The sequence below is a fragment of the Podarcis raffonei genome, chromosome 7, assembly GCF_027172205.1.
Source record: "Podarcis raffonei isolate rPodRaf1 chromosome 7, rPodRaf1.pri, whole genome shotgun sequence".
Lineage (NCBI taxonomy): Eukaryota > Metazoa > Chordata > Lepidosauria > Squamata > Lacertidae > Podarcis > Podarcis raffonei.
Genome location: NC_070608.1, coordinates 79,321,040 through 79,346,579, shown reverse-complemented (window position 1 = coordinate 79,346,579; position 25,540 = coordinate 79,321,040). Strand labels below are relative to the sequence as shown.

Below are 25,540 nucleotides of genomic sequence, written 5' to 3'. Positions count from 1 at the left end.
TAATTCTCCAGTCTTACTCTGTTCCCACTCCCTACCCCACTCTTCTATAAAGTCCTATACTTTACAATGTGTTGCTTTTGTTATTTAGATAAGGAAAATTATTAGTATGTTTTGGGACACGGGTGGCGCTGTGATCTAAACCACTGAGCCTAGGGCTTGCTGATCGTAAGGTTGGCGGTTCAAATCCCCGCAACGGGGTGAGCTCCCATTGCTCGGTCCCAGCTCCTGCCAACCTAGCAGTTCGAAAGCATGTCAAAGTGCAAGTAGATAAATAGGTACTGCTGCAGCGGGAAGGTAAACGGCGTTTCCGTGTACTGCTCTGGTTTCGCCAGAAGTGGCTTAGTCATGCTGGCCACATGACCCGGAAAAACTCTGCGGACAAACGTCTGCGCCCTCCGCCAGTAAAGCGAGATGAGCGCCGCAACCCCAGAGTCATTTGTGACTGGACTTAACTGTCAGGGGTCCTTTACCTTTTTTTTTAGTATGTTTTAAGAGACTCCATTTATTGCAATGTCAACGAACGTAAAACCACTCTCTTAGTATTAATTAGTAAGAGGCTATAAATTAGATTGTAGTCAAACAGATAGATCACCAATAGACTGGTTATTTCATCTCCTGTAATTTCTGACAAGATCTCTTAACTCAAGGGATCTGGAATCGTTTCTGCAGTTACTGTACCTTCCACTCATCTCTCTAGCTTTGGAAGGACTTTGGGCAATGCATCTCCTTCTCAAATGAGGAGTTCCAGTTGTGTGCTTCTCAGAAACATTCCTTCTCTCCCCTAAGCTATGCCCCAGAAGAAGCTAGTATTTAAATCATGCAATTTTTCACTAAGGAAAAACCAGTATTTTCTTTCTCTTACACTGGAAGCTACTTGACAAACAAACACCCTCTACAAAGAGAAAGGAACGTGAATTAAAAAACCCTTTCTATATTAATAAGAACAATGCTTTACCTTGCGCAGTATTTCAGGAAGGACTCCCTTCCCCTTAATTGGCATGGATTATAACAAAATTGTCCTTCCTTTCAACAAGGATGTTTTCCTTAAAAATTATTAAAATGCCTCTCTCTCTTCCCCCACATCTACCCCCACCCCCTTAGGAGACTTGAGAGAATAAAATTGCCCGGAATGAGTAAATTGTTGTAACAAATGTTCATCACAATGAAAAACATCCTTAAGTGGCACCAAATCTAACCAGAATATGGTAGATAAAGGAAGGTCTCTCAAGGTTAGGTCCTTTATTAAAGGATGCTAACAGCATTTTTCTCCATTGATTCCACTAACAAGAAAAAAGCTGCCACATTATTGTGGTGGCCTTGGCAATGTCTCTAGTAATAAAAGCCTTTGTGATTGCGAATGAATTCATGGCAAAGCTGTCAGCATCAGCACCACCACCTACATCATTCTTGTTAAAAGTGAATTATTACTGAGCAGAAGACCTTCTGCTGTAATAATAAAACTGAGTATCTATGAAGTGCACAAGTTCTCTCAACCAAGTGACACTCACAAATAGCCCCAACAAGTTCCAACATGTTACTTTTTAAAATTGTTGTTATTTAGTCATTTAGTCGTGTCCGACTCTTCGTGACCCTATGGACCAGAGCCCGCCAGGCACTCCTGTCTTCCACTGCCTCCCGCAGTTTGGTCAAACTCATGCTGGTAGCTTCGAGAACACTGTCCAACCATCTGGTCCTCTGTCGTCCCCTTTTCCTTGTGCCCTCAATCTTTCCCAACATAAAGGTCTTTTCCAGGGAGTCTTCTCTTCTCATGAGGTGGTCAAAGTATTGGATCCTCAGCTTCAGGATCTGTCCTTCCAGTGAGCACTCAGGGCTGATTTCCTTCAGAATGGATAGGTTTGATCTTCTTGCAGTCCATGGGACTCTCAAGAGTCTCCTCCAGCACCATAATTCAAAAGCATCAATTGTTCGGCAATCAGCCTCCTTTATGGTCCAGCTCTCACTTCCATACATCACTACTGGGAAAACCATAGCTTTAACTATACGGACCTTTGTCGGCAAGGTGATGTCTCTGCTTTTTAAGATGCTGTCTAGGTTTGTCATTGCTTTTCTCCCAAGAAGCAGGCGTCTTTTAATTTCGTGACTGCTGTCACCATCTGCAGTGATTATGGAACCCAAGAAAGCAAAATCTCTCACTGTCTCAATTTCTTCCCTTTCTATTTGCCAGGAGGTAATGGGCCCAGTGGCCATGATCTTAGTTTTTTTTTATGTTGAGCTTCAAACCATAGTTTGCACTCTCCTCTTTCACCCTCATTAAAAGGTTCTTTAATTCCTCCTCACTTTCTGCCATCAAGGTTGTGTCATCTGCATATCTGAGGTTGTTGATATTTCTTCCGGCAATCTTAATTCTGGCTTGGGATTCATCCAGTCAAGCCTTTCACATTATGAATTCTGTATATAAGTTAAATAAGCAGGGAGAAAATATGCAGCCTTGCCGTACTCCTTTCCCAATTTTGAACCAATCAGTTGTTCCATATCCAGTTCTAACTGTAGCTTCTTGTCCCACATAGGAGACAGATGAGGTGATCAGGCACTCCCATTTCTTTAAGAACTTGCCATAGTTTGCTGCGGTCGACACAGTCAAATGCTTTTGCGCAGTCAATGAAGCAGAAGTAGATGTTTTTCTGGAACTCTCAAGCTTTCTCCATAATCCAGTGCATGTTTGCAATTTGGTCTCTGGTTCCTCTGCCCCTTCAAAATCCAGCTCGCACTTCTGGGAGTTCTTGGTCCACATACTGCTTAAGCCTGCCTTGTAGAATTTTAAGCATAACCTTGCTAGTGTGTGAAATGAGCGCAATTGTACGGTAGTTGGAGCATTCTTTTGCACTGCCCTTCTTTGGCAGGCTTTTTAAAATTGAGAGTTGGAAAACATTTGAAACTCATACCCCTTTATACCTGCTGACTATCTATCTCTATGGGCAACCAGAGAGCTCCTGGGGGCACCCAGTATTTCAGGGTTATCTTTCTTGTGAAGCTGTGGAGAGATGGTGGCTCTTCATTTCCTCTTATCTATCATCTATCATCTCTCTCTCCATCTAGCTACACCCAATTATTGACTTCCTTGCTCTGCTCACAATTAGATCCTATTTGCAAGCAAGTCTTTATTCGTGAGTAGGGCATCCCTTCTGGAGCAGAGCTTGCTCAAAGTCATGGGAATAATTTCAGGCTCCCCACAGTGGTCATATCCAACTCCTGTCTCCTGGGGACATCTGAGAGTGCTGTTATTCCAGAGCTCCCTGGGGGGCTGGCATGCCCACTCTCTTCAGCAGTGATGAGCTGGGTAGGACATAGGTGAAGCTGCCATGCCCATCATTCACAGTCAAGTAACATGGAAAATTGTAATTATTACTGATAATTACATAGACAGAATTTCTTTAAAAGCATGTTGCTTCCGACGTTACTCTGTAGGGTATGGCTTGATTATCAACAATTTACAGTGGTACCTCGGGTTACATACGCTTCAGGTTACAGACTCCGCTAACCCAGAAATATTACCTCGGGTTAAGAACTTTGCTTCAGGATGAGAACAGAAATCGTACAGCGGCAGCAGGAGGCCCCATTAGCTAAAGTGGTGCTTCAGGTTAAGAACGGACCTCCAGAACGAATTAAGTTCTTAACCAGAGGTACCACTGTACAAATAGCTAACCAAGTACATGGCTAAGTAGAGATTTAAAGCAAAGTTACTAAGGTTGAAGTCAAATTATCTATTGGCTCAACTACTTTCCTGTGTTGAATCAAAGCTTAACTGTTCCAGAAGCTCTGCAAATGCCATCTTGGTAGTCAAGATAAGCCCACAATTAATTGGTAGTTGTAACAATGAGCTCATATATGTTTACATTCACTCTCTCTGATATATGCTAATTGGCTTGTTTTGATGTTATCCTTATCTTTGGGGGCTTGGGGTGCTGGGCTCTGAGCTCAGAAAGGGGAATTGCCTGTAAGACTTGGGTATTTGCCACCAATTCCCTCATCTGCTCAGGGAAGTTTCGGCCGAAGTGACACATGCTGCTTTGTATATATATAGAATGCATGAATGCTTGCTCGGGTGCGGACAAGTTGTGATGACCTATCACTGTTGTGATGTCCATCTGGTGTCTGTGTTACAAGTTTATACCGTTCTTTAAGAAAGCAGTAGAACTGGCCGTTGTGGAGTTTTTGACATCTTTCTTTGGTATCCCTGCATCAAACCACTCTCTCAGGCCCTCATTTCGGCCTGTTGTTCAGAACACACAAACCCCCAAAAAGAAAAGAAAAAAAACCCCTCTTAGTACTAATCCTAAAGACAACTGTGACCCATTTTTTGGTTTATCCTGATTGTTTTGCTGTCAGGAGAGATGGAACATCCACGGAAAGTTAACATATATAGACTGGAAAGATCTTCCCTTGTGATGGGTTACTTCCCAGCTTATTAATAAATTTGGGCTTACCTGAACGGTTGTTGGGAGACATGCGCACTGGAGAGATGGAGGGCGTACGCGATGAGGAGTACGGCCTTTGCCGATCCCTCTCTATCGTTGAAGATGAGGCTACAAAGTGATACTGTGACCATCCATCCTGCACGGGGAGAACATATGAGAAGGGGTTGTTTTTTTGACAAAATCAGCAAAAAATATACTCACGTTCAATGTTTGAGAATAAAACTTAAGTAAGCCAAGTTAGGAATAAATAGTTGAATATGCTATCTTTTACAGACTGGTCTTGCTCTTCATCAACAGACAGACCTCTCACATGATCCTTTTTAATATATCCTCTTCTTTTTTTTTAAAAAATGTTCAATTTCATGTATTATTTATCACAGAATTCATATCCTGCCTTTCGTTGCCAAGTGATCCCAGAGCAGGTCGCAATGATTAAAAACACATCATAAAGTTAGTCAAAAACCTTGCACCATAATGACAATTACCATTCAGTTTGTAAGTGTGAGTGCACTATTATAGGATTACTGACAACGCTCGCACCTCCTGACCAATGTACACACATGCCGTGGTGAAATGAGTGTGTGTCGTAAGGTCTGCCACTCACACTTAGAATGCTGGAAAATATTACTCTGAGATGGGGGGGGATGTAATCTATCATTAAAAAGAGCTTGGTGATCTTTCTTGGATTTTCAGTATTTGAATGAGTATGAACAAGATTTTCTGTGTTTCCTATTTTAACTACTGAGTAGTATCCAGCTATGTCACACACTCAGAGGAGAAATCAATGGACTTAAATGCCTATTATGTTCATTGATTTCAGTGGGTCTACTCTAGGTATGACTTTATTGGATATCACTCGGGGCCTTACCACTTTTTTTGTTCTGCCGCTGCTCCAGTATTTTTGCTGAAGGAATATTTACATTCTAAATTGGAACACCTACATCCAATTATGAATAAAAGGTTATGGGATGAACCTGTCTGAATTTTTAAATTTTTTAGTGGGAGAGTTAAGTACTTTCTTAAATCTCTGCCAATGATATTAATGAGAGTAACAAGTACTTGATTGGATTGTGCACTTATTTTTCTGTACTCAATGTTGATTTTCCTTTAAAGAATAATTGCTAACTTGCAAAATATTCACATATATAAGTAGAGCAAAAGTGAAAATCTGTCTTTTCCCTTCACCAAAGTCAAATAGTGAAAGCTAGATTCTACATGGCTTTTCAAATCAAACCTCATTCTTAATCCTTCATCAAATACACACTATAGCTCAGATTAATTTGGCAAGCAATAGATTGTCAACATAGTGGGTGGAATTCAACATCACACCAAGACAATAATTCAATCAGTGGGAGCATTCCTGCTTGCCAGATGGAACAACCACTCCTTTCCTGCCCCCCCAAATGCTGTTCTGGGTGTTCTCCTGACCCCCCAAGAGTGGATAGGGGGGGGAGCCCCATTGGCTAGCACTCGATTATGCTAGACTGGATTTAGCTGAATCCAGCACTCTTTATTCCAAAGTACTCTATTTGATGTATGAATGGCTACTGGGTAGGGACAATCTTTTGTAAAATCAGGATAACAAACCCATTTTTATTTTTTATAAATAATATAATAAGCAATGTTCTTTTGATTTTCAGCCACATTCAGGGGTTTTGATTAAACTGCAAAACTCAAGGGGGAATTGAGAAAGATACCTAATTCAGGGCTCTCTAGGGATCTAGACAGAGAACTTCTCCAACTAAAATCCATTTGTCTAGGATGTTGTCCAAAAAGAAAATGATTGCTTGTTCAAAGAAGGATGTTTAGCAATGTCTTATGGTGGAACACAGCCAGATTAACAAGAAGCTTAGGTGTGGAAAGTCAAGGTATAGCCGATGACTGCAGCTAAAGAAAATAAAACAAGCCCTAAGATAGCCTATTCTCAAATATAATAGAATGAAAATGTCTTGAGCATCAACTTACTCCCCAGAGCTTCACATATCAACCTACAAAACCTAGTGACCATATGTCAGCTGCAGAGATTATTCTCCAACTTAGATATGAAACGGCCCTAAAATTTAGATGAAATTAAACAGAGGAATTGAGCTACAACAGCTGGCATTTATACAACTGTTTTTGATAGACACAGCAATTTTACGTGGCTAGATAAGATATAAAACACTAAGTATCAAGCTGTTTCAGTGCTGGAAGTAATTAATAGATTAAAAATTAAAAGGTGTGCATTTTTAATTACACGTGGTAATATATACCATCTATTTTAAATTAATAAGGCTACAATCCTCGAACTGCCAAGACAGTACAACTGAACTCGGTATGAGTGTTCTTAAATTAATGGCTTGAGGAATGAAAGCTTAACAGCACTCGAATCACCTGATCACTTTGAAGTCAATGGAAGTCAATGGAGTTTTCCCCCTATGAATCTAGGCTTGTCCCAAAGGGCTCTTAAAAGCTTAGAGTCAGCTGCAAAGCAGCTCACGTTGTTTAATGCTGATCTCAAAATATCTTTGCTCCAAAGCATACACAGCTCTGTGGAAATGGCTGCTGCATGATTAGAGTGAGAAAGGCAGACTTTCCCCACTTTGCTTAGAAGATTTTACACAGTATTTTGACCTCTCTTTTTTAATGAATTGTTGGAATCCCAGTGGAATGTGAGTCCTACCTCTGACCAACCCTAGATAATCCAACATCTCAGAAACCAGCCTATACAATCAATGCTATAAGGAGCCTGAACCCCAAATGGGAACTTTGCATCATATTTGAGACCCCGAAGGCAGCAAGGGATGGGACAGAGCAACTGCACCCTCTCTTTTAACCATTTGCAACTTTGGCTCTCTGACCCAGACCCCAATGCCATTACAAAATGAACTGGAATTTTTGGAAGAACCAGACACATTCAATACATCGGAGAAGTCTCAGGTTGCATGCACACACTTTGTCAGATGACAGTGTGTAAGACCATGGAGGGGCGCATGATCCCACTGTTGCTTCAACTGCTCTGACAGGCACAAACCTGGAAAAGTTAGTGTCAGCTACATAGATGCTAGAGGTGTGTTTCTGGTGCATCTTAGAAGCTGCTGTAAATGTGTGCATTCATCAATAAAGAATTAACTATCAGCCATTTGCCTTCCTTGGCTTGGTGTGTGTAGGGCAATGCCTTGCCAGAAAGGTCAGCTATGCAGGGTAAAACAAATAATCTACACAAATTGACTCTTAATATCATAGGAATTTACTGTAGGAGGTCATATGTCTACAGTTGGCTTTGATTCCTTGACTATATTATGTTTCAATCTACTCAATATATAGTCGTACCTTGGTTGACGAACGGCTCAGTTACTGAACGTTTTGGCTCCCAAACGATTGAAAACCGAAAGTGAGTGTTCCAGTTTTCAAACGTTCTTTGGAACCCGAACGTCTGGCGCAACTTCCAATTGGCTGCAGGACCTTCCTGCAGCCAATCGGAAGCCGCGCCTTGGTTCCCTAATGTTTTGGAAGTCAAACAGACTTCCAGAACAGATTCCATTCAACTTCCAAGGTATGTCTGTATTCTGTTTTAGCTATAATTTGGTTTTGCCCCATCACTAGAATCTCATGCAAAATAAGTTACCACATAAGCAACAGAAAGTTCTCGTTGGGCCAGTCTGTAGTTTGATTTCACGCCACATGTAAATTCGACTCAGCTGAAATAGTGCTTTGTCAGACCAAAGCAAGAAATAAGAAATAAATTTCACATTGCACTGATTCTTCATGAGCATGTCCAGTAAGACCATCACAATATTTTCAAATGTGAGTAATCAAAATATAACATTAGCCTGTCTCGGTTCCAAGAAAACAAGCCCATTTTCCATTTTAAAGGTAAACTGTCAGTAACAAATTCATTAGGCCTACTTCATCAACAATTCCAAAAGCTATTAGTGTTAAATATTTAAACTAATTTTTAGAAGCCAAAAGGGAGTATTTCTAATTTAATGCAGAAATAAATACCACCTGATGTGCTGGCTGCTTTCATTAGTTTGTTTCAGCTCTAGTGCTTCTAATGAAATTTAATTAAATTGATTTGGATACTTAAAAGGTACAGTATATAAGGGTCTCCTGCACAGAAAAAGTAATCTCTCCAAAAGCAAGAGATGTACAAGTGCATTTCTGAACTCAATTTACCTGCCTACATCCTACTCTCGTTGAGCAAAATTAAGACAGAAATACTTGATACATTTAGAAAGACGTCACATTATGGGAGTTATGGCATGGTTGGCTACTTGCAGTTAACAGTTAAGAAGTGCATACCAAAAGGGGAAAAGAAGGTACTTATTTAATTTTAGTAGCATCTCCTGAAACATTTATTCACAACTATATTCTTGGCTACATCTGCTTAATGACTATTTCACCCCCTCCCCCTAAAGCAATTCTATAGAAAGGTCTAAGAGAATTTGGTGGTTGTTGTTGTTTTGCTAGATCATTATGTGCACCTATCTGATAAGTAGCCAGAGAGGAAGTGGGGAATAGATTTTGAGATGGAAAGATATACATGGATGACCGTGGAGGAGGAAAAGCTAGACTTTCAGGCTCTTAAGACTTCAGCCACTCCTTCTTTGCTCTCCTTAATGCACACATCTCATACCATGTTTCCTTGAAATACCACAGGAGGTGTGAGCTGGAGTTTAGGTGTAAATGTTAAGAAAGCAGCCCCAATAAATCTAAAACTTGTTGCAGTTCTTAAGTATAGATCATTCAGCTGCTGTTAAAAATAAAAAAGTAAAGCTGAAAGGAATTGGGCTATTTACTTTTGATTAGAGAACTGTGGGTGTCCACTAATATTCTAACATCCCCATCCTGTTATTTATTCGTAGTTTTGATGAACAGTACCTCAAGGACACTGCAAAAGTGATTACTTATTAATTAAGTTACTTATTGTCATGCCTACAACTACTAATCTCCAAAATTAGCTCATACCAACATGTATTTTGGTAGACATGGTTAATAAATATTGTCAAGACTATTTATTTAAAGAACTGTGGTCTTCAAAATCAGTATTTCGATCCTTTCACCCTTATAGAAGATGCACTGATTATCTGTTAGAGATATTCTGAAAACCAAAATCCAACCCCCAAATTATTGAATAATCTCTCTGCCTGCTTTTCTTGATGAAAACTATTTCTTAAGAACTACTTAGAATGTTTTCCAAGTTGAAGACACACTTCTTCTCCCAGGCTTTTTGCTAGTGCTTGATTCCAACCTATGGTACCATGTTTTAAATCACCAGCACCACCACTTTATTTGTTGCTGATGATATAAATTTGTCTCAAAGCAACGTAGAATTTTAAAAATGCATAGAATACCCATTTGAAATGCACCAAAAGATTTAAGAAAACATTCTTAAGCAAAAACTAAATGTACAACATCTTCATTGCTTTGTGGACTTCTCCTCCTGATTTGTACTGTTAATTTGCTATACCTTTGCACATCACCTTGGCTTGCCACATGAAAGGCATCTTACAGGATTTGTTTTACTTTCAAAATCTGCTGATTAGGTGAGTCATAAGGCAACAGAAACCCCTTTTCACCTATAAGCTTCTTAAACCTCCAGTTTTAGTTTTAAGGAGAAGGAAATTCAGGGCTACTTTGCAGAACGTTGAGGCATATGTTGAGCTTTTTTTTTTAAAAAAAAAGAAATAAAAATTGCCAAGGCTTACAACCTAGTTTCATGTGTTCTTGAGCAAAGTAATTGCATGAGCAGTGTATTATGACAAAGAGCCATGGAACCAATTTGCCACAGATACACATGAATTCCAGCTGTCAGCTCAGACAGAAAAAACTGAGCCCATCACACTTCTATTGATTGTGTGGAATCGACAATCCAACACAAGTCAATCGCAAAGCCAAGCTCCTTAGGATTTGGATGGCTAAGAATGACCTTGCAAGGTGCGAAGAGAATGGGCTTCGGTTTGTATGCTTGTGTTTTAGGGACAAGGATGAAAGATAAAGACAACATGATTAGAGACCACCTGGTAGGTCAGTGCAATAATAATCCCTGACCAATGGACATGATGGCTGGAGCTGATGGAACACAGGAACATCTGGGGTAGACCCATACGTTCTCCACCTTTGCTGTAGAGACTGTGGTTATGGGCAAGTCAGCACTGACCAATGCAGCAAGCTGTCAAGAGATTGATAGCTGAGATGGGCTGCAGGGCATATACAGAATTCAGGTCAATATAAGATTAGCCTTTAGCCACCAGCTGTTGAGCACAGTACTGTTCAGGATGCCAAGGGGAGACCAGGGCTTGGTGGAGGGCAGCACCCTGCTCTGAATGCAGTTACTTATGGCAAGTCAATTAAGTGAAAACTTCTAGAGAGCAATACCCGATAATTTATTTCTAATGTGTGTCTACGGAGGTCTCAAAAGCAAGTCAGGCATTGCTTTACCTATCCATAATTAATTATTGATTTCCTGTGTTGTGAATGCAAGGATGACAAGACCTAATCTAATGAATAACAGAGCTGTAAGAACAGGGAGCAGTGTGTGAGACAAAGCATGAAGGACAGAACCTCAGACATAACAGGCCTCATTATTCATATTGTTGATGTTATACAGGGAACTAAATAATAAGCCCTATAAAAGCACCGCCATCAAATCATGTAGGCATTTTTCAAAATAGTTCAATTCATGCAGGTGGCTTGTAAACCCACTCAGAGCGTTGTGGAACCTTGTGACCTGTTTCAAGTCTTTTCTGGGAGAAAATGTGGCTCGGAGGAGTGTGCAAATTTAGTGTAATTGCGGAATTACGATTAGACATAACATGCAGGGGAATTGCATGGTGCAAACTATGCTGTGATGTATTGTTTATGGGGTTGGCATCCAAAGAAATTATTGGGCATGCCAGAAGTACAACTACAGTCATTACAGCAAATCGCCACAGTTTCAGCAAAGTATACCGTGACTAGAAGCTGTTAGGATGTTATGAAAATGGGGTTACTTCAGGTTTTGAGGAAGGTATACGAGATTTCAGAGTGGGAGGGTTCACTGCGAATGTCAAAGGCTTTTTCTTGCATATAATGAAGGTTAAATGGCAAAAAAGAGCATTTTTGTGGGGGGTTTTATAAAAAAAAATCTTAGATGTATATGTACCTGAGATATAACTACACCTAGTAACTGCCCCTTTCCTGCTTTCCCTACATGGCACCGCAAAGGAGAGATTGAAGCAATGAACATGCACAAGCAGGTCTAACCTAGATAACGCTAGTAGGTGGAGGAAGGCTTTAATCAAGGCAAGAGAAATAAAACAAACAAGCATTGAAAAATGATACAATTATACCTCACTTCTTCCTGCCCAAGCACATGACCGTACACCATCCCCTGCCATTGAACCACACAATCCAAGTTGAACTAGAACTATAAAACTAAAGTGACTCCATCCAAGACTTCCGTTGTGTAGTAAAATGCTTTAGTGTCTGTGGAAAACAGCCTGAATTCAAGTTATAATCATATGGATCTGGTATTTCTGCGCTTAATCTCATGGGCAACAGATCCAGAGAGGAGGAGGAAAGTCTGTAACTGAGCTTCTCATGGATACAGGGAACAGCTTCAGTAACCTCAAGGTAGCCACAGTCACCTCATTGATAACCTCAGTGACGGACTGTCCAGGATGTAACATAATGTGTTGACTGAGAACTTCATAAACTTTCCTCTTCACAGGTAGTGTTCAAGATTTAGCGTTGTAGCTACTAATTCTAGGTAGGTGTAAATATGAAATTATGGCTAGCCACAGCATTTGAGAGAGATCTTGGGAGAGATTTGAGAGAGGCAGCGTGTTGAGAGCAAATTATACTTCCATCACTTTCTGGTCAGCTTATGGTGGTATGATGCAACGTATTTTTACAGGCTCCAGAGGAATGAAATCTGTCCCAAAAAATAACTTTCAGTTATCATGTCCTTAGGTGGTCCTGAGAAAGCCTGTATCACTTTGTTCCCCATCGATAAAATGGGAGTAGAAGGGAAATATCTCATAGAAGGACAAGAAAAAGATTATAATGAACCTTGCACAAGAAAAGCACTATGGAAGTACAATCTCTATGAGGAGTTTAGAACTATGAACAAGAGAGGAAATATAGACATTGGAGGAATGTAAAGACTGTCTTAATAATAATAAAAAAGTGTTACAGCTAAGTGAACTTGTTCCAGTTCTTTTTCAAGGTTCCAAATGTAGGATTATGCTATGTATGGAAGCTATGAATATTAGGCATAGACTGAGAGCAGCTTATCAGATGACCAGGGTTGGAGTAAAGATTGACCTTCTGTGAACAGAAGGGCTCTTTTCTCTTTCTAGGAACTTTGATCTAGCAGAGGCTCCAGCTGGAGGAAGAAGGGTTTTCACGGACTCCAACATCCTCCTGCAACCCCTATGTCATTTTCCACAGAGGAATTGAGGGCACCTTGATCTTTCAAGTGTACACTTGGCATTCTGAGCAAGTAGTGAAAGGATTTCATTTAATGGTATCGCAACTGTCACAGATGCAAGTAATAAAATTTAAATTCTGTTCTACGTCAGAGGGAACAAAGCAGGGCTGTCAACTAGTTAGATATGTTTTAGTTGATTAACCAATTAACTAAATTAAAGCTAGAGGGTGAGTTAATGCAAGTTTAATAAGTGTGCATGTTATCCAATGGCACAGGTGCATCTTTTGAGTATCTAGAGAACAAAGACCCATTTCTGTTAAGTGTAAGATAGCCTTTGTTTATTAATCTGATTATTGCTCATTTTTGGAAGGAAAGCCCTTTTTATTATTAATCTTGGTACACAAAAAAGAGAGAGCGTGTGTTTTTGTGTAGCCTGCTCAGCTGTGTGCAAGTCCACCTCCCCACGGTTTAATTCAAGGGCACAAGTTTAATCTGTGATTAAAATTTTAGTTGATTCACCTCTGATTAAATGAACTAAAGCAGCAGCCATAAAAACAGGATCACAAAAAAACTTCTATATCTGTATTCAGGTAACAGCAGCCAGCTCCCCCCCTCCCCCAAATTGTGAGCAAGAAAACCAATAAGCCATTATTCCCAGAGCTATTTCTTGAACAAGTGTGTAACTAGATTACACTGAATATGAAAGAACTGAAACTAGCAGCTTATCATTGACTCACTCAGATGGTTCTGGCAGAATTCATGTTCTCCAGCTACATGCACTGGTCACTTTGTTTAATTTCCCTTAAGAGCAGGAAATAACTAGGCATTATGCCTGGCTTTATTGTACCGTGGTAGGGGAATATCAGCAAAGGGAGCTGGAAATGATATCATGACAGCAATGCAACTTCACATCTCTGAGCTTAAGAGTATGACTTGAATGGCAATACAAGATACCTCCTCTGCTCCTACTGTGGGCACAGCCTTGTGCAAGCTAAGGGGCTCTGGCAGCAGTTCTGCTTTTGTACCTGGGGCTGGCTCACAGGTCCATTACATGCAAAACCTTTTACAAGGACCAGGGCATAAGGGCATATTGAGGATTCACTTGTGTGATCCACTTTTGTGAGATAAAAAGGGGTGAGCGCAAGCTAGCCCTCTGCTGATCAGCTTTGGGAAATGGCCACAGCTGAGTGCAAGAGCCCTGGCATCTCCTGGCTTTCCAACTCCTGGGAAGGACTCCTGGCTGAAACCTTGGAGAAGTACTGTGAGTCAGTGTAGACCATACAAAAGTCACCATTTGCCCAGAGGGGGAAGCATTGTGGTGCAAGATGTTATTTGTACTGTGAAACCTTTGGAAAGGTTTGAGCTGGTGGGCTATGAAGGAATCATCGTAATTTGAAGGTACTGGCTGAAAAACATTAGAAATCTTCTCCAAAGGCACTGTACTTCTGAATGGACTAGAAAGTTGGAGCAGCCTTGACCTACACAAGCCCTTCAGAAACCTCTGACTCTCTCTCTCTCTCTCTTGCCTGGAGCAAGTTTTGAGACTTAGTTAAATAACGAACTTCAAAAGGAAGGTTGTCAGTCAATTACTCAGACTGAGGTGCTGTGCTGTACAGAGAATTGTCTGTCTTTCTTTACAGAAAGATCAAAAGCTACACTACTGTCTGCAAAGATAGGACCTTTTAATAACTAAAGCTGTGAAAAGCTCCCTGAAATTTGTTGTGGTCCTAAATCTGCATGTAAGCAGGCAGAATAAATGATGTGGCTTTGAGAAATGTATAGAAGCCACTGGAGATTATGCAAGTGAATTAGAAAATGTTCACTACATCTGGAGGTTTTTAAGTAATACAATTTTCGGTAGGTTTTTTTTTAAAAGCAGCCTTAAAACACACTTGTAGCTTAGATTTACCTTACTTATTTAAATGTTCATTCTGAAGATAATATGCTATGCTATGTTAAGATAAGAAAAATAAATAGACATAATTATTAGGCTTGAATTTTCCGGAGTTTGTTTGTGAAAGAGCCCTTGATTAGCGATTTTGCATTCAAAGCAGAAAGAAATGTATATGCATTCACTAGGTCAGATCACCCATTCCTTTATACTGTCAACATTTGTGTGTTGACTCACATTTGGGACAATCCGTAAAACCTGTCTCCAGGAAAAGGACTTCAATGAGATCTGTATGCCAGTAGCCTTTTGTGGATTCTACCCATAATCCCAATGAGAACCTTTTCTGTTTTTAAGGGCACCCATACTAAATTGGTATGTGAAAGCAAGACATAGGGCTAATTCACGACAGTATGAGCATCACTTCCTCGTCACCCAGCACCTGATGACTCACAACTTAATGTGTGACCCAACTCCACTGGAAAGCACTGCGTCACAGTGAGGGTATGAAAATCCTGCTTCTGATGTTTCATCTGTGATGGTTCAATGGCATAAGTAAGTAAATGGCGCAATTATTAAGTGATGAAGCTGCCCATAGATAATGCAATTCACATGGTTTTTGATAAGTGACAAGCCTAATTAAATGCCACCCTAGTGTGATGATCTTTACTATATATGCAGCTCCTTTTTCAACACTGCCGCAACCTAGTTAGGCAGCAGAACAGTGTTGGGAAGGTAGGTGGAACTCTGCAAGTTTGACTCTGTGGCATAAACAGTCCACTCTATTTGGGCCCCAAGTTTCCACTCTCAGTGAAACTAGGGCAGTCACCCTACAGGTTGGCCACCCACAGTACGGCATAACTTTTTAATTCACCTGGTGCAGGTGAAATCAGCTTTAGTCCAATAAATGGCATACAGAAGACACAAAAGGAAGTCTCCAGTTTTGCACTGTAAATCTTTTAAGTTGTGATAAATGTTCAAAAAGTGACAGTTTAGTGTATCAGTTTTAAAGATTCTTTTGTAGTGTTGTCATCCAGAATAAAAGATTCAAGGAGGCTGGCAGAAATATCACTTGGAAAGACCAACGAGTAATTGCTTATGCTATGTTTTAACATTCAGATAGAAAATTTTAGAGAGATGATCAGCCTAAATCATAATCTAGTTAAACTGAAGTACTGGGATTTAGGCTAACATGGTCTGAGTGAATTGGATTTTCAGAATGGAAACCTACAGAATATTTCCCTTATGTTATCCACTGTGGAACATTTTTTTTAAAGGAATCCTAAACAGTGACTGAGTTGGAGCTTTTGAATTTCAGTGGCACCCTGTGTGATGCCAAAATTCAGGCCCCCTCGCCTCTCACTCAAAGTCACTGTTGTAGTGCTCCCTGCAGCGGTCTCTTGGCTTGGAGTCCAGCGTGAGCGAACCAGTTGCTCTCCCCTAAATCGACCTCTGCCCCAAGAAAGCACTGTCTGCAAAAACTGAGGTTATCAATTTCTAGATACACTTTTCAAATGTGCAGTCACGCAGAGTTGGTATTTGTGTAGTCACTCACACTTGCTATTCTGAATATATTGGTTTCAATCAGTTATTTGCATTGCAAGCTTTGTGATATTCTGCCTACTGAGCTGTATGTTTAGAGACAAATCAGGGTCTGTTCTGCTTAATGTTGGTGTCACCGTTGCAAAAGCTGATTTACAAGAACAGGATGCTGAAGATGAAACCAGGCTAACTACATACTTCTCCCCTGCCGAGTTATGATACAAGATGATTAAAATTGCTGTATTACAATATAGCCCTAGCAAACAAAGAAAATAATTAACCATCGTGAAATGACGATAGAAATATAGGGTTCATATCTCTAAAAATTTAAAAGGCGTATCAATACACAATGAATGCTCTTTTTACTGAAAAATATATATCTTGGCTGCAGCAGAAAAAGTGTTCATAGTGCACTTATGGCATTGTTCCATTCTGAATACATTATGTACACTGTGATGTAGACTTTACATCTGATAATTTAACACAAAACCACTGAGAGCTGTTCTCATTACAGCCAAATCAATGGAAGCATTCTTTGGTGAGGGCTGAATGTGTCTCATAATGAATAAAATAAATCAGAATTGCAACTTCTATTAAAAACAGAGTACTAATTAGCAGGACTAACTGGAAGCAAGAGAATTTAGTTTTTTGGGGAGGAAACCCAGTGGTTTTACTTTTCTTTAATATTGTGTGTGTTGTTGTTATTTGCAAAAAATAGTAAGAAATAGTACCTGCAGCTTTTCTGTAAGATGCTAGGAGAGTCTAACCAGGGACTCTGGGAGCAGAATCTGGCCCTTTATTCCTTGCAGTCCTATGGCAGCTCTCTGGCTGCTAGTTGGATCTTTGCTGCATTGTAAAATGTGTCCCTTCCACCTGCATTGAAGCTAATAGCCAAAGTGGAGTACTGTGTCACATCAGCCAGACCAGAGCTAATTAAGGGCTGGCATTAGGTTTGACTCTTGGTTGAGCAACTCAAAGAGAGTAGCCATGGTCTACTTTTGAAACCTGGCTGCCTGCGTGACATTGAAGTGTTCCAGTGCCCAGAATGGACAATGTTCAGGGATGACAGGGAGCTGCAGGTTCCTCAAAACTGACCAGGGTCTTCCTGTTTGTAAATTATCTAGGTACAAGTAAGCTCCTTTCAGACTAGTCCTGATCACATGTTGCTGCCATGCATTCTAAATGAATGCTTGAAGAGGACAAGAGTACCTGAGGTGACAAATACTACAGTTGTTGGCATCCTGTAGAGGGCCTTCTCGGGAGTGGTGCCCGCCCTTGTGGAACGCCCTCCCATCAGATGTCAAGGAAATAACTCTCTGACTTTTAGAAGGCATCTGAAAGCAGCCCTGTTTAGGGAAGTTTTTAATGTTTGATGTTTTATGGTGTTTTTAATATTCTGTTGGGAACCGCCCAGAGTGACTGGGGACGCCAGGCCAGATGAGCGGGGTATAAGTAATTAATAATAATAATAACAACAACCCATCTGTCTTGAGAGATAAGGGAGTACACTTCCTGTTCTATTTGCCACATCACTGCTAATAGTGTATGTCCACTCACCTTTTTCGGTGGGCAGTGTTGAGGCTGGGCATTCAAGGGGCCTGCAGTGATCCGGCATGGGGGGTGGGAAGTTGACGCCCCCCTCGTGCCGACTTGGCCGCGTGACTGGCACTGGGCGGGGCCACCCACTGTGGCCCCGCTAGCCAATCAGCGTTTATAGGGGGCGTGGTCATGGTAAATTTAACCATCGGGGGCCCTCCTCTCTCACCCTTTCGCCGGATCTCCCAGCCCACCCAACTCTCTCTTCATGCTTTGCTCTGACACAACCTTGCTATGGACAAATGTTGGCTGCCATATTGTTGGGGCTGGGTAGAAATTTTTTCCACTTGGCAAATTAGCACCAGCCATTTGGTTTTCGCCTACCTTGTAGCTATCACCACAACTTTGTGAGGTTAGGCATTGGGTAAGCCTTTGGAGGGGAGGTTATAGCTTCCGCCTGCTTTCCTCATTAAGGATATCCTGTTAAAGGGATCAGGGTGTGTGGATCCTATCTGTCTGGACGTGGGCTGGGGCCATGCCACGACCCCAATGGGGACCCCTCGGGGTTTCCCTATTTGATGTAAGCAATAGGGCTCCCCCTATTGGTGGTTTAACCTTAGATGGACTCCCTGCAGATGGGTGGGAGTTGAGATATAGCCTGGCTTCACCCAATGCCTAAGCCAAACTGCTCACATCTGTAACCAATAAAGTTGTGGCCTATTTGAGCTCATAAACCTAAATACTCCTGTCAGTGTGTTTATTAACCACTGGGGAACTGCGGTTCATGGGGTCTTGGCACGCAAGTCACTATTTATAACCCTACCCCATGTTTCAGTCTTTATTGTATGTCTCGAGGATCAAATTAGACAAGTAAACTTTCTACTCATACAATATTATCAAGAGGGGAAAAAATTCTAGTTCACAAAACAAAATGCTTGACTAAAAGAATTTTCTCTGCTAACTAACAAAGCATTGAGTTATGAGGAAATTTCAGAATACAGATATACACAAATAACATGGATGGATTTCTTAGAAAACGGATCTATCCCACCCTCTTTTTGTACTCTCTTCCTTTATAGTTACATTTGCCTCACTGTCAGTAAACAATAGCATGAGAGTGGAAAATGCCACTGCCCACATGCATGAGGTGCAAAAAAATTGGCCAGTGTTGCAAATGATGTTAAAAAATATTCTACACAATGCTTTCTGCATTTGCACTCGGGTTCATACTAATATTTAAATAAACTCTTCAGTGCTCTTTCAGATGCAAATCTAGGTATGCATTCAACATCATTTAACGTTTTAATTGTGTTAATAATTTATTTGTTAGACACTATGTGAGGCATTGTTGGTGGCATTTAAATTTTAGAATAAATAAGTAAATAAATAAGTACTTAAATTAAAAAAAATCACAATTCAAGACTGGTCAGCTGACAGCCAGAATACCTGGGTTTGGGAATAGATTCTGGTTTCTTGATTCTGGGAGAGGGTTTGCTGAGCGTGCCATGACTCAGAATGATTGGTAGGTGAAAATCCTCTGTCCTCAGCCACTCTGAAGTCTGGGGCCACCCGCTGCCATAAATCAATCAGTCAGTCAATCAATCATTTATTTCAATGAGATTTTTTTTTACAGTGATATAGAAATATGGGATCTAGGCCACATTTTTTTTTTTTTGCACAATTATAACACTTTTAAATTACAAACAGAAGTAGATCCCATTGCTGCAGATGCACTTCTATGGCAGAAAAAAATTCAGTGCAGCCTACTCTAAAACACTATATATTCCAAGGTGCACAATCCAAACAACATATGCCTAAGGAATATTAGTCTTTTATCATAGAAATAAAATAGTTCTTTCTAGGCCAAAAATTGTATTGCTGCTGTCTCTGCTCCTGATCCACAAGAACTACATGCAAAGCTTTCTTCCCTTGTAGTTCTTCAATGAGCAAGACTACCATACCACAGAAGTAATGTATTAGCCAGACATCTCATGGGTAATATTGTAAACGTGCCCACTGATGAAGTACATAGGTGAAAGACTTCACACACTCTGCTGCAAGTGTGATTTAAAAACCTGTGGGAAACAACCGAGATGATACCTGAGGTAAAATATTCCTGGTGTGTGAATGACGCAATTTTATCCCTACTTTTCAGTGGAACCAGGTGAGGCAACCACGGTTCTGGGGTTAGTGATGGGCTTGATTAGGATGAATAAACTTAAGACCAGTCCAGACTAGAGAGAGATGCTGTTGGTGAGAAGATCTGATTGACACAGTTGGTGGCTATACTGTTCTAAGCAAGTGAGCACTGATCCTTGGATCAGCTGAACAGTCTTGGGTTGCTCCTATACCCAGCTGTGCTCCTGAAATCCCAAAAGGGAGTCAGTTAGGCATGCTTTTCCCCAACTTAGCTTGGAACGCTAGCCATGGCTGCTCCTGGAGAATGATGACCTTGCCACTAATGAACGCCATGGTAATGTCCAGGCTGAATTTCTGCAAAATATTCTACAGGACATAGCTTTTGAAGGTTGTTTGGAAACTTGAACTGGTTCAGAATGTGGCCGCCCACCTATTAGCAGATAGGACCTGGTGAGAGAGTGCATTACCTCTGAGCTGAAAGAACTACAGCGTGTGGGGCAAATAAGGCCAAGCACAGTGAGGGAAGTGGGGAATGAGAAGAAAATTGTGCAGAGAAGCAGAAGGCAGTGGAACAAAAGAGCATCGAGCACCTTGAAAATCATATGAATGTTTGGCCAGGTAATTTTTCAGTATTAAACAGCATCAAATGTGCTACTTTTGAAGTGAATGTTCAAATTAGAAAATATTCAGTACATACCCTTAAAAAAAAAACTACTAAAACATCTCTAACTTGGTCAGAGCTGACTGCAATTAATGATATGCCCCACATGAATAAATGGTATTCATCCAGCCTTACAGTCCAAATTATTTCCAATCCCCACAGAGGTATGCTAAGGGCACTACCCTGCCCCAAACACCCATCCACATCTGAAGATACCAGGCATAACCCTTGGAAACAACCCCTGCTTCATTCTCACTCTGGGAGGCAGGAATTTATTCGTCCTTATTTAATGAACTCTTAACAATATAGGGATCAACTTGAAAAAATGGTAGTATTCCAATGCGAAGGGAACACACTCTGTCGCTTCCAGGAACAACTGACCTGCTGGGTTAAACTTGCAGAGCAATCCTGTGCATGCCTACTCAGAAGGAAGCCCCACAGTGTTCAATGGGGTTTACTCCCAGGTGGGTATAGGTAAGGTAAAGGGACCCCTGACCATTAGGTCCAGTCGTGACCGACTCTGGGGTTGCAGCGCTCATCTCGCTTTATTGGCCGAGGGAGCCGGCGTACAGCTTCCGGGTCATGTGGCCAGCATGACTAAGCCGCTTCTGGCGAACGAGAAATGCAGTTTACCTTCCCGCCGGAGCGGTACCTATTTATCTACTTGCACTTTGATGTGCTTTCGAACTGCTAGGTTAGCAGGAGCAGGGACCGAGCAACGGGAGCTCACCCCATCGCGGGGATTCGAGCTGTCAACCTTCTGATCGGCAAGTCCTAGGCTCTGTGGTTTAACCCCCAGCATCACCCGTGTCCCAAAGTCAGAATCCTGACCCTGGTGTGATATGAACACACAGCCTTCTGATCAGTGGGTATAGGACTAAAGCCTAAATTTGGAGCCATCCCCTGCTTCTCCCTAGCACCTTACAATTGGAGCTGTCCTGTCCCTGAGCATGAAGTTTTCTTGTAGCTATCAAGGCCAATAGTGGTACATAAGTCCAATACATTCCCAACCCTTTTTAAAAGTCACCACATATTCTGGCAGTGAATCCCACAAGGTAATTATGCATTGTCTGAAGAAATAATTTCTTGAGTTTACCCTGAACGTACTACCTAATTGTTTTGTTCGATGAACCTGTGTTACGGAAGAGCACTAATTTTCCTCTCTTCATTCTCCCCATGCAATTTATATTTGAAAAGCCTCTATCATATTCTCTCTTAGTTAGAAATGTTACTTTTCCTTACAAGAATGCTTCACCTCTTGATTGTTTTAGCTGCCTTTTCCCGCTTAGGTATGGTATCCTTTTTTTAAAAAAAAATAGGATGACCAATATATTCATTCTACAATGAATGTATGCATCAGCAATAGGTTGCGGTTTTATTTTCATCCCCTTTCGTTTTAACTTCTGACACTGCCTTCTCTCCTCCTCCTGCTGCTATAATGCAGTGAGTTTTCGTTGAGGTTTCAACGAAAGCTGCAATTGTGAAGCTGCAATTGTGTTAAAAAGCAAACCTGTAAATGTGCCTTTTGCACTTATTTACATGGAGTCTGCAAGAAGAAGAAGAGTTTGAATTTGATATCCCGCCTTTCACTCCCTTTAAGGAGTCTCAAAGCGGCTAACATTCTCCTTTCCCTTCCTCCCCCACAACAAACACTCTGTGAGGTGAGTGGGGCTGAGAGACTTCAAAGAAGTGTGACTGGCCCAAGGCCACCCAGCAGCTGCATGTGGAGGAGCGGAGACGCGAACCCGGTTCCCCAGATTACGAGACTACTGCTCTTAACCACTACACCACACTGGCTCTCAATTCTGCTGCTCATTTCCCTGGCTTGCATAAATAATTTTGGCCACTTGGGATGCAATCCTATACCCACTTACATGGGAGTAATTCCCACTGAACTCAATGGAACGTAGGTACTTCTGAGTAGCCAGGTATAGGACTGTGCTATTAGCCTTTAAAGTTTTCTTTTGACTGGTTGACTGGTAGGATACTTGCTTTTTTAAAAAGCTGGTATCATTGTGCCACTATTATTCCCCTTGCATCGTTTTCTCATCTCTGGTAGTATTGGCCTCTTTGTTCCTAGCTTAATCCAATCTTGCCTTGGGAGAATGGAGGGCATCAGTAAACACAGAGGCTGAGCTTCCTCTCCAGTATATATACATGTACACTGGAGAAAATATTGTACTGATTATGTTACTTTTGTGTTAAAGATCTTCTAAGGAAACTCGTTGTTTGTTTATGCCCTTCTAATAGTGCATATTTATGAAACCAGGCAATCTTGCATTACAGTTCAGCATCTTATAAATGTGCTAATATAGAACAGAAGCAAAGCCCCTCTTCTCTTCAAGTGCAAAAGTAATCCTTTCAAGCTGTGGATAATTGTTTTCAAAATCCCTTTTGTTTACCAACACTACTAGCACAACACACATTTTATTAAAGAAAAGCATTACTTTCTTGTGCAGATTATTAGACAACTGCTTGGTCTTATTTAGAGATGGGAAGAATGCTTGGCCTCACTCACCTCTGATGGACTTGGTAAGAAATTGAACTATTAAGAAAAAGCCCTGTAAACAATTCTTACCATTTTCTGAGCCAATCTGAGGCTCTAAAAACAGCCTGCTGGCAAAACAGTGAGTGGAGACATTTTCATAGCTTGCCTCCTCCCACCCCGGAAACTGGGGTGGCAGACAAAAGAGGGTCCTGCAGGGGACCCTCCTCCACTTCTGAATGGTCTGAAAGAAATGCCTGTAGGCAAAATATGTAAAGGAGCATAGCACTTAAAACTATTAGAAGTTGCTAATGGATGATGCCTCCCCCCAAATGGCTTGCTGCTGCTTCTGACTGGACTACCTGAAAAGTTTCTATCCATGCAGCATGTATGAATTCTAAGCCACTTAGGACCATATGCACCATATTTTTCACCCCATAAGACGCACCTGACCATAAGACGCACCTAGTTTTTAGAGGGGGAAAACTAGAAAAAAAATTCTGTGCAGAGCATGTAAGCCGCTCTCACTTTTCTTGCTTTAAAGCAAGCAAAGCGAGAGCCTCTTACATAGCTTCTCTCTTGCTTTACGCAGCTCTCACTTTGCTTGCCCATCCCTCCTTCCACCTTACTGTAAAGCGCAGCGACGCCAGAGCAAGAAGAGGAGGAGGAGACACTGGGACAGGTGCTTTGCTTGCTTTACAGCGAGGCGGGAGGAGGGATGGGCAAGTGAGAGCCGTGCAAAGCGGGACAGAAGCCATGTCAGCGACTCTCGCTTTGCTTGTTCCCGTCTGTCCCTCATCCCGCTTTGCTGTGAAGCCAGCAGAGCAAGAACGATAGCCTCTTGCTCGGATGGCTTCACAGCAAGCGACGGGCGGGAGTCATGGCTCCGGCCACGGAGGCATCCCTCAGCTCGCGACTGCAGCGGTGGTCAAGGAATCCCTCTGCCACCCAGTGCATTCTCTCCATAAGATGCACAGACATTTCCCCTTCCTTTTTAGGAGTAAAAAAGTGTGTCTTATGGAGCGAAAAATACAGTATTTGTCTCTCAGGAGTGTGCACACCTGGCCAACTCACTGGTTGTACAGACTGACAACAGAATCGCAGAATTGTAGAGTTGGAAGGGGTCCCATCTACTCCAACCCCTTGCAATGTTGGAATCTTTTGCCCAACGTAAACCCACAACCTTAAGAGTCTCATGCTCTACTGACTGAGCTATCCATGGCTCGGTCCCTGACTGTATGATACTTATTTATTAAATGGGCCTGTGTACTAGGCAGCTACAGCAAAGGCCCTTTCCTCCTTGACCTCTCTTTTCTACAAGAGTGACAGTTCCGTGGTTATAACATTCCCGCAGTTATTATGAACCGTAAGAATGTAGGACCATAAGGGCAGCCTAACTGGATCGGACCTAAAATCCCATCCGTAGTGGCCAATGTGATGCCCGAAAGTAGGACCCGAATGCAACGGCTCTCTCCCCTCCAAAAGTAGAGGCTGAACACAGTGATTGTGGTTAGCGAAACAAATGATTTAAAGATACACTGCTTCTCATATAACTGATCTTCAAATGTATCCGAGAACCAGTCATCGGACCTTAGCGAAATATCCTTCCCCTACTGGAAATGTTTTGCCCCACATCCCCCAGTGAAATTTGAAATGGTGCCTCTTGCATGATCAGTCACACACGGTGTGCAAAAGTAGGCAGAAACTTGTATTTACGCCAACATTTTCAATATTTGGTTCATTGTTGGTTTTGCTCTAAAACGCACCCCCCACCCCAAGAGATACTAATTTTAAGAATTTAAATAACTCTTACCTTCTTGTAGAGACTTCTCAGGTCTCTGTACTGCCACATGCTATTTAAGACCTGAGATGCTGCCTTCACTACTTTTGGTGAGTGCCTGTTGAAGAAAAAAGAAAGAAAAGGGAAGAGGAAACATACTTAGGAGTAACTCAAGGTAGCAGTTGATAATCGTAAATTCAGTCAGCACTTTATGAAAGGTATGGTGGACTTGGGTCTTTCAAATTTCATTTGAAAATAACCTACGCTTTTCCATTTCTGGGATTTGTACCTGACTCCAGTACCTGGCATAACCCTCTTTTCTCTTTTATAATCTATGGTGGGAATGCGCTCTTGAGAAACAACAACAACTGCAATTAATTGAGAATGTACTTTCTAAACAATAAATTTGTTTCCACACTAGCAATTATAATCAGTTCATGTAATACTAGCGAGTGCAGATATAGGCTAAACTATAAGCTACTCTTGATAAATAACATGCCTCAGATGACAACAGTCAGCTGCTTTGATATGAAATTATCCACCTACTACCCCCCCACCCTTTCCCCATCAACTGTCAAGCTTACTAACACATGATAAACGACAGTTCTCCAGGAAATCATTAGTGCAGACAAGCACTAATTAAATTATAGCTAATAGGCACGAGATGATTTGCAAAAC

General features: G+C 41.4%; 1 protein-coding gene and 1 long non-coding RNA gene across 15 annotated transcripts in view; one reads left to right on the top strand and one right to left on the bottom strand.

Moving 5' to 3' along the window:
* CTNND2 (catenin delta 2) overlaps positions 1-25,540 on the bottom strand; it is a 515,372-nt gene that overhangs the window by 16,074 nt on the left and 473,758 nt on the right. For 8 of the 11 annotated variants that reach the window (XR_008331611.1, XM_053397153.1, XM_053397157.1 and 5 more), the window contains 3 exons: positions 24,896-24,980; positions 19,244-19,369; positions 4,446-4,572 (listed from right to left, as the gene is read on the bottom strand). Coding sequence is in view for 10 of the 11 variants with exons in the window: in XM_053397153.1 (XP_053253128.1) it covers positions 4,446-4,572; positions 19,244-19,369; positions 24,896-24,980 (338 nt within the window). In the remaining variant the exon portion in view is untranslated. The remainder of the gene's footprint in view (positions 1-4,445; positions 4,573-19,243; positions 19,370-24,895; positions 24,981-25,540) is intronic. The other 3 variants (XM_053397156.1, XM_053397160.1, XM_053397161.1) reach the window with 1 other exon arrangement.
* LOC128417922 (uncharacterized) overlaps positions 1-25,540 on the top strand; it is a 75,162-nt gene that overhangs the window by 37,298 nt on the left and 12,324 nt on the right. For 2 of the 4 annotated variants that reach the window (XR_008331616.1, XR_008331614.1), the window contains exons 6-7: positions 12,761-12,927; positions 15,077-15,274. The exons of 1 other annotated variant lie outside the window; for it this stretch is intronic. This is a non-coding gene — a long non-coding RNA (uncharacterized LOC128417922). The remainder of the gene's footprint in view (positions 1-12,760; positions 12,928-15,076; positions 15,275-25,540) is intronic. One more of the 4 variants, XR_008331617.1, reaches the window with a different exon arrangement.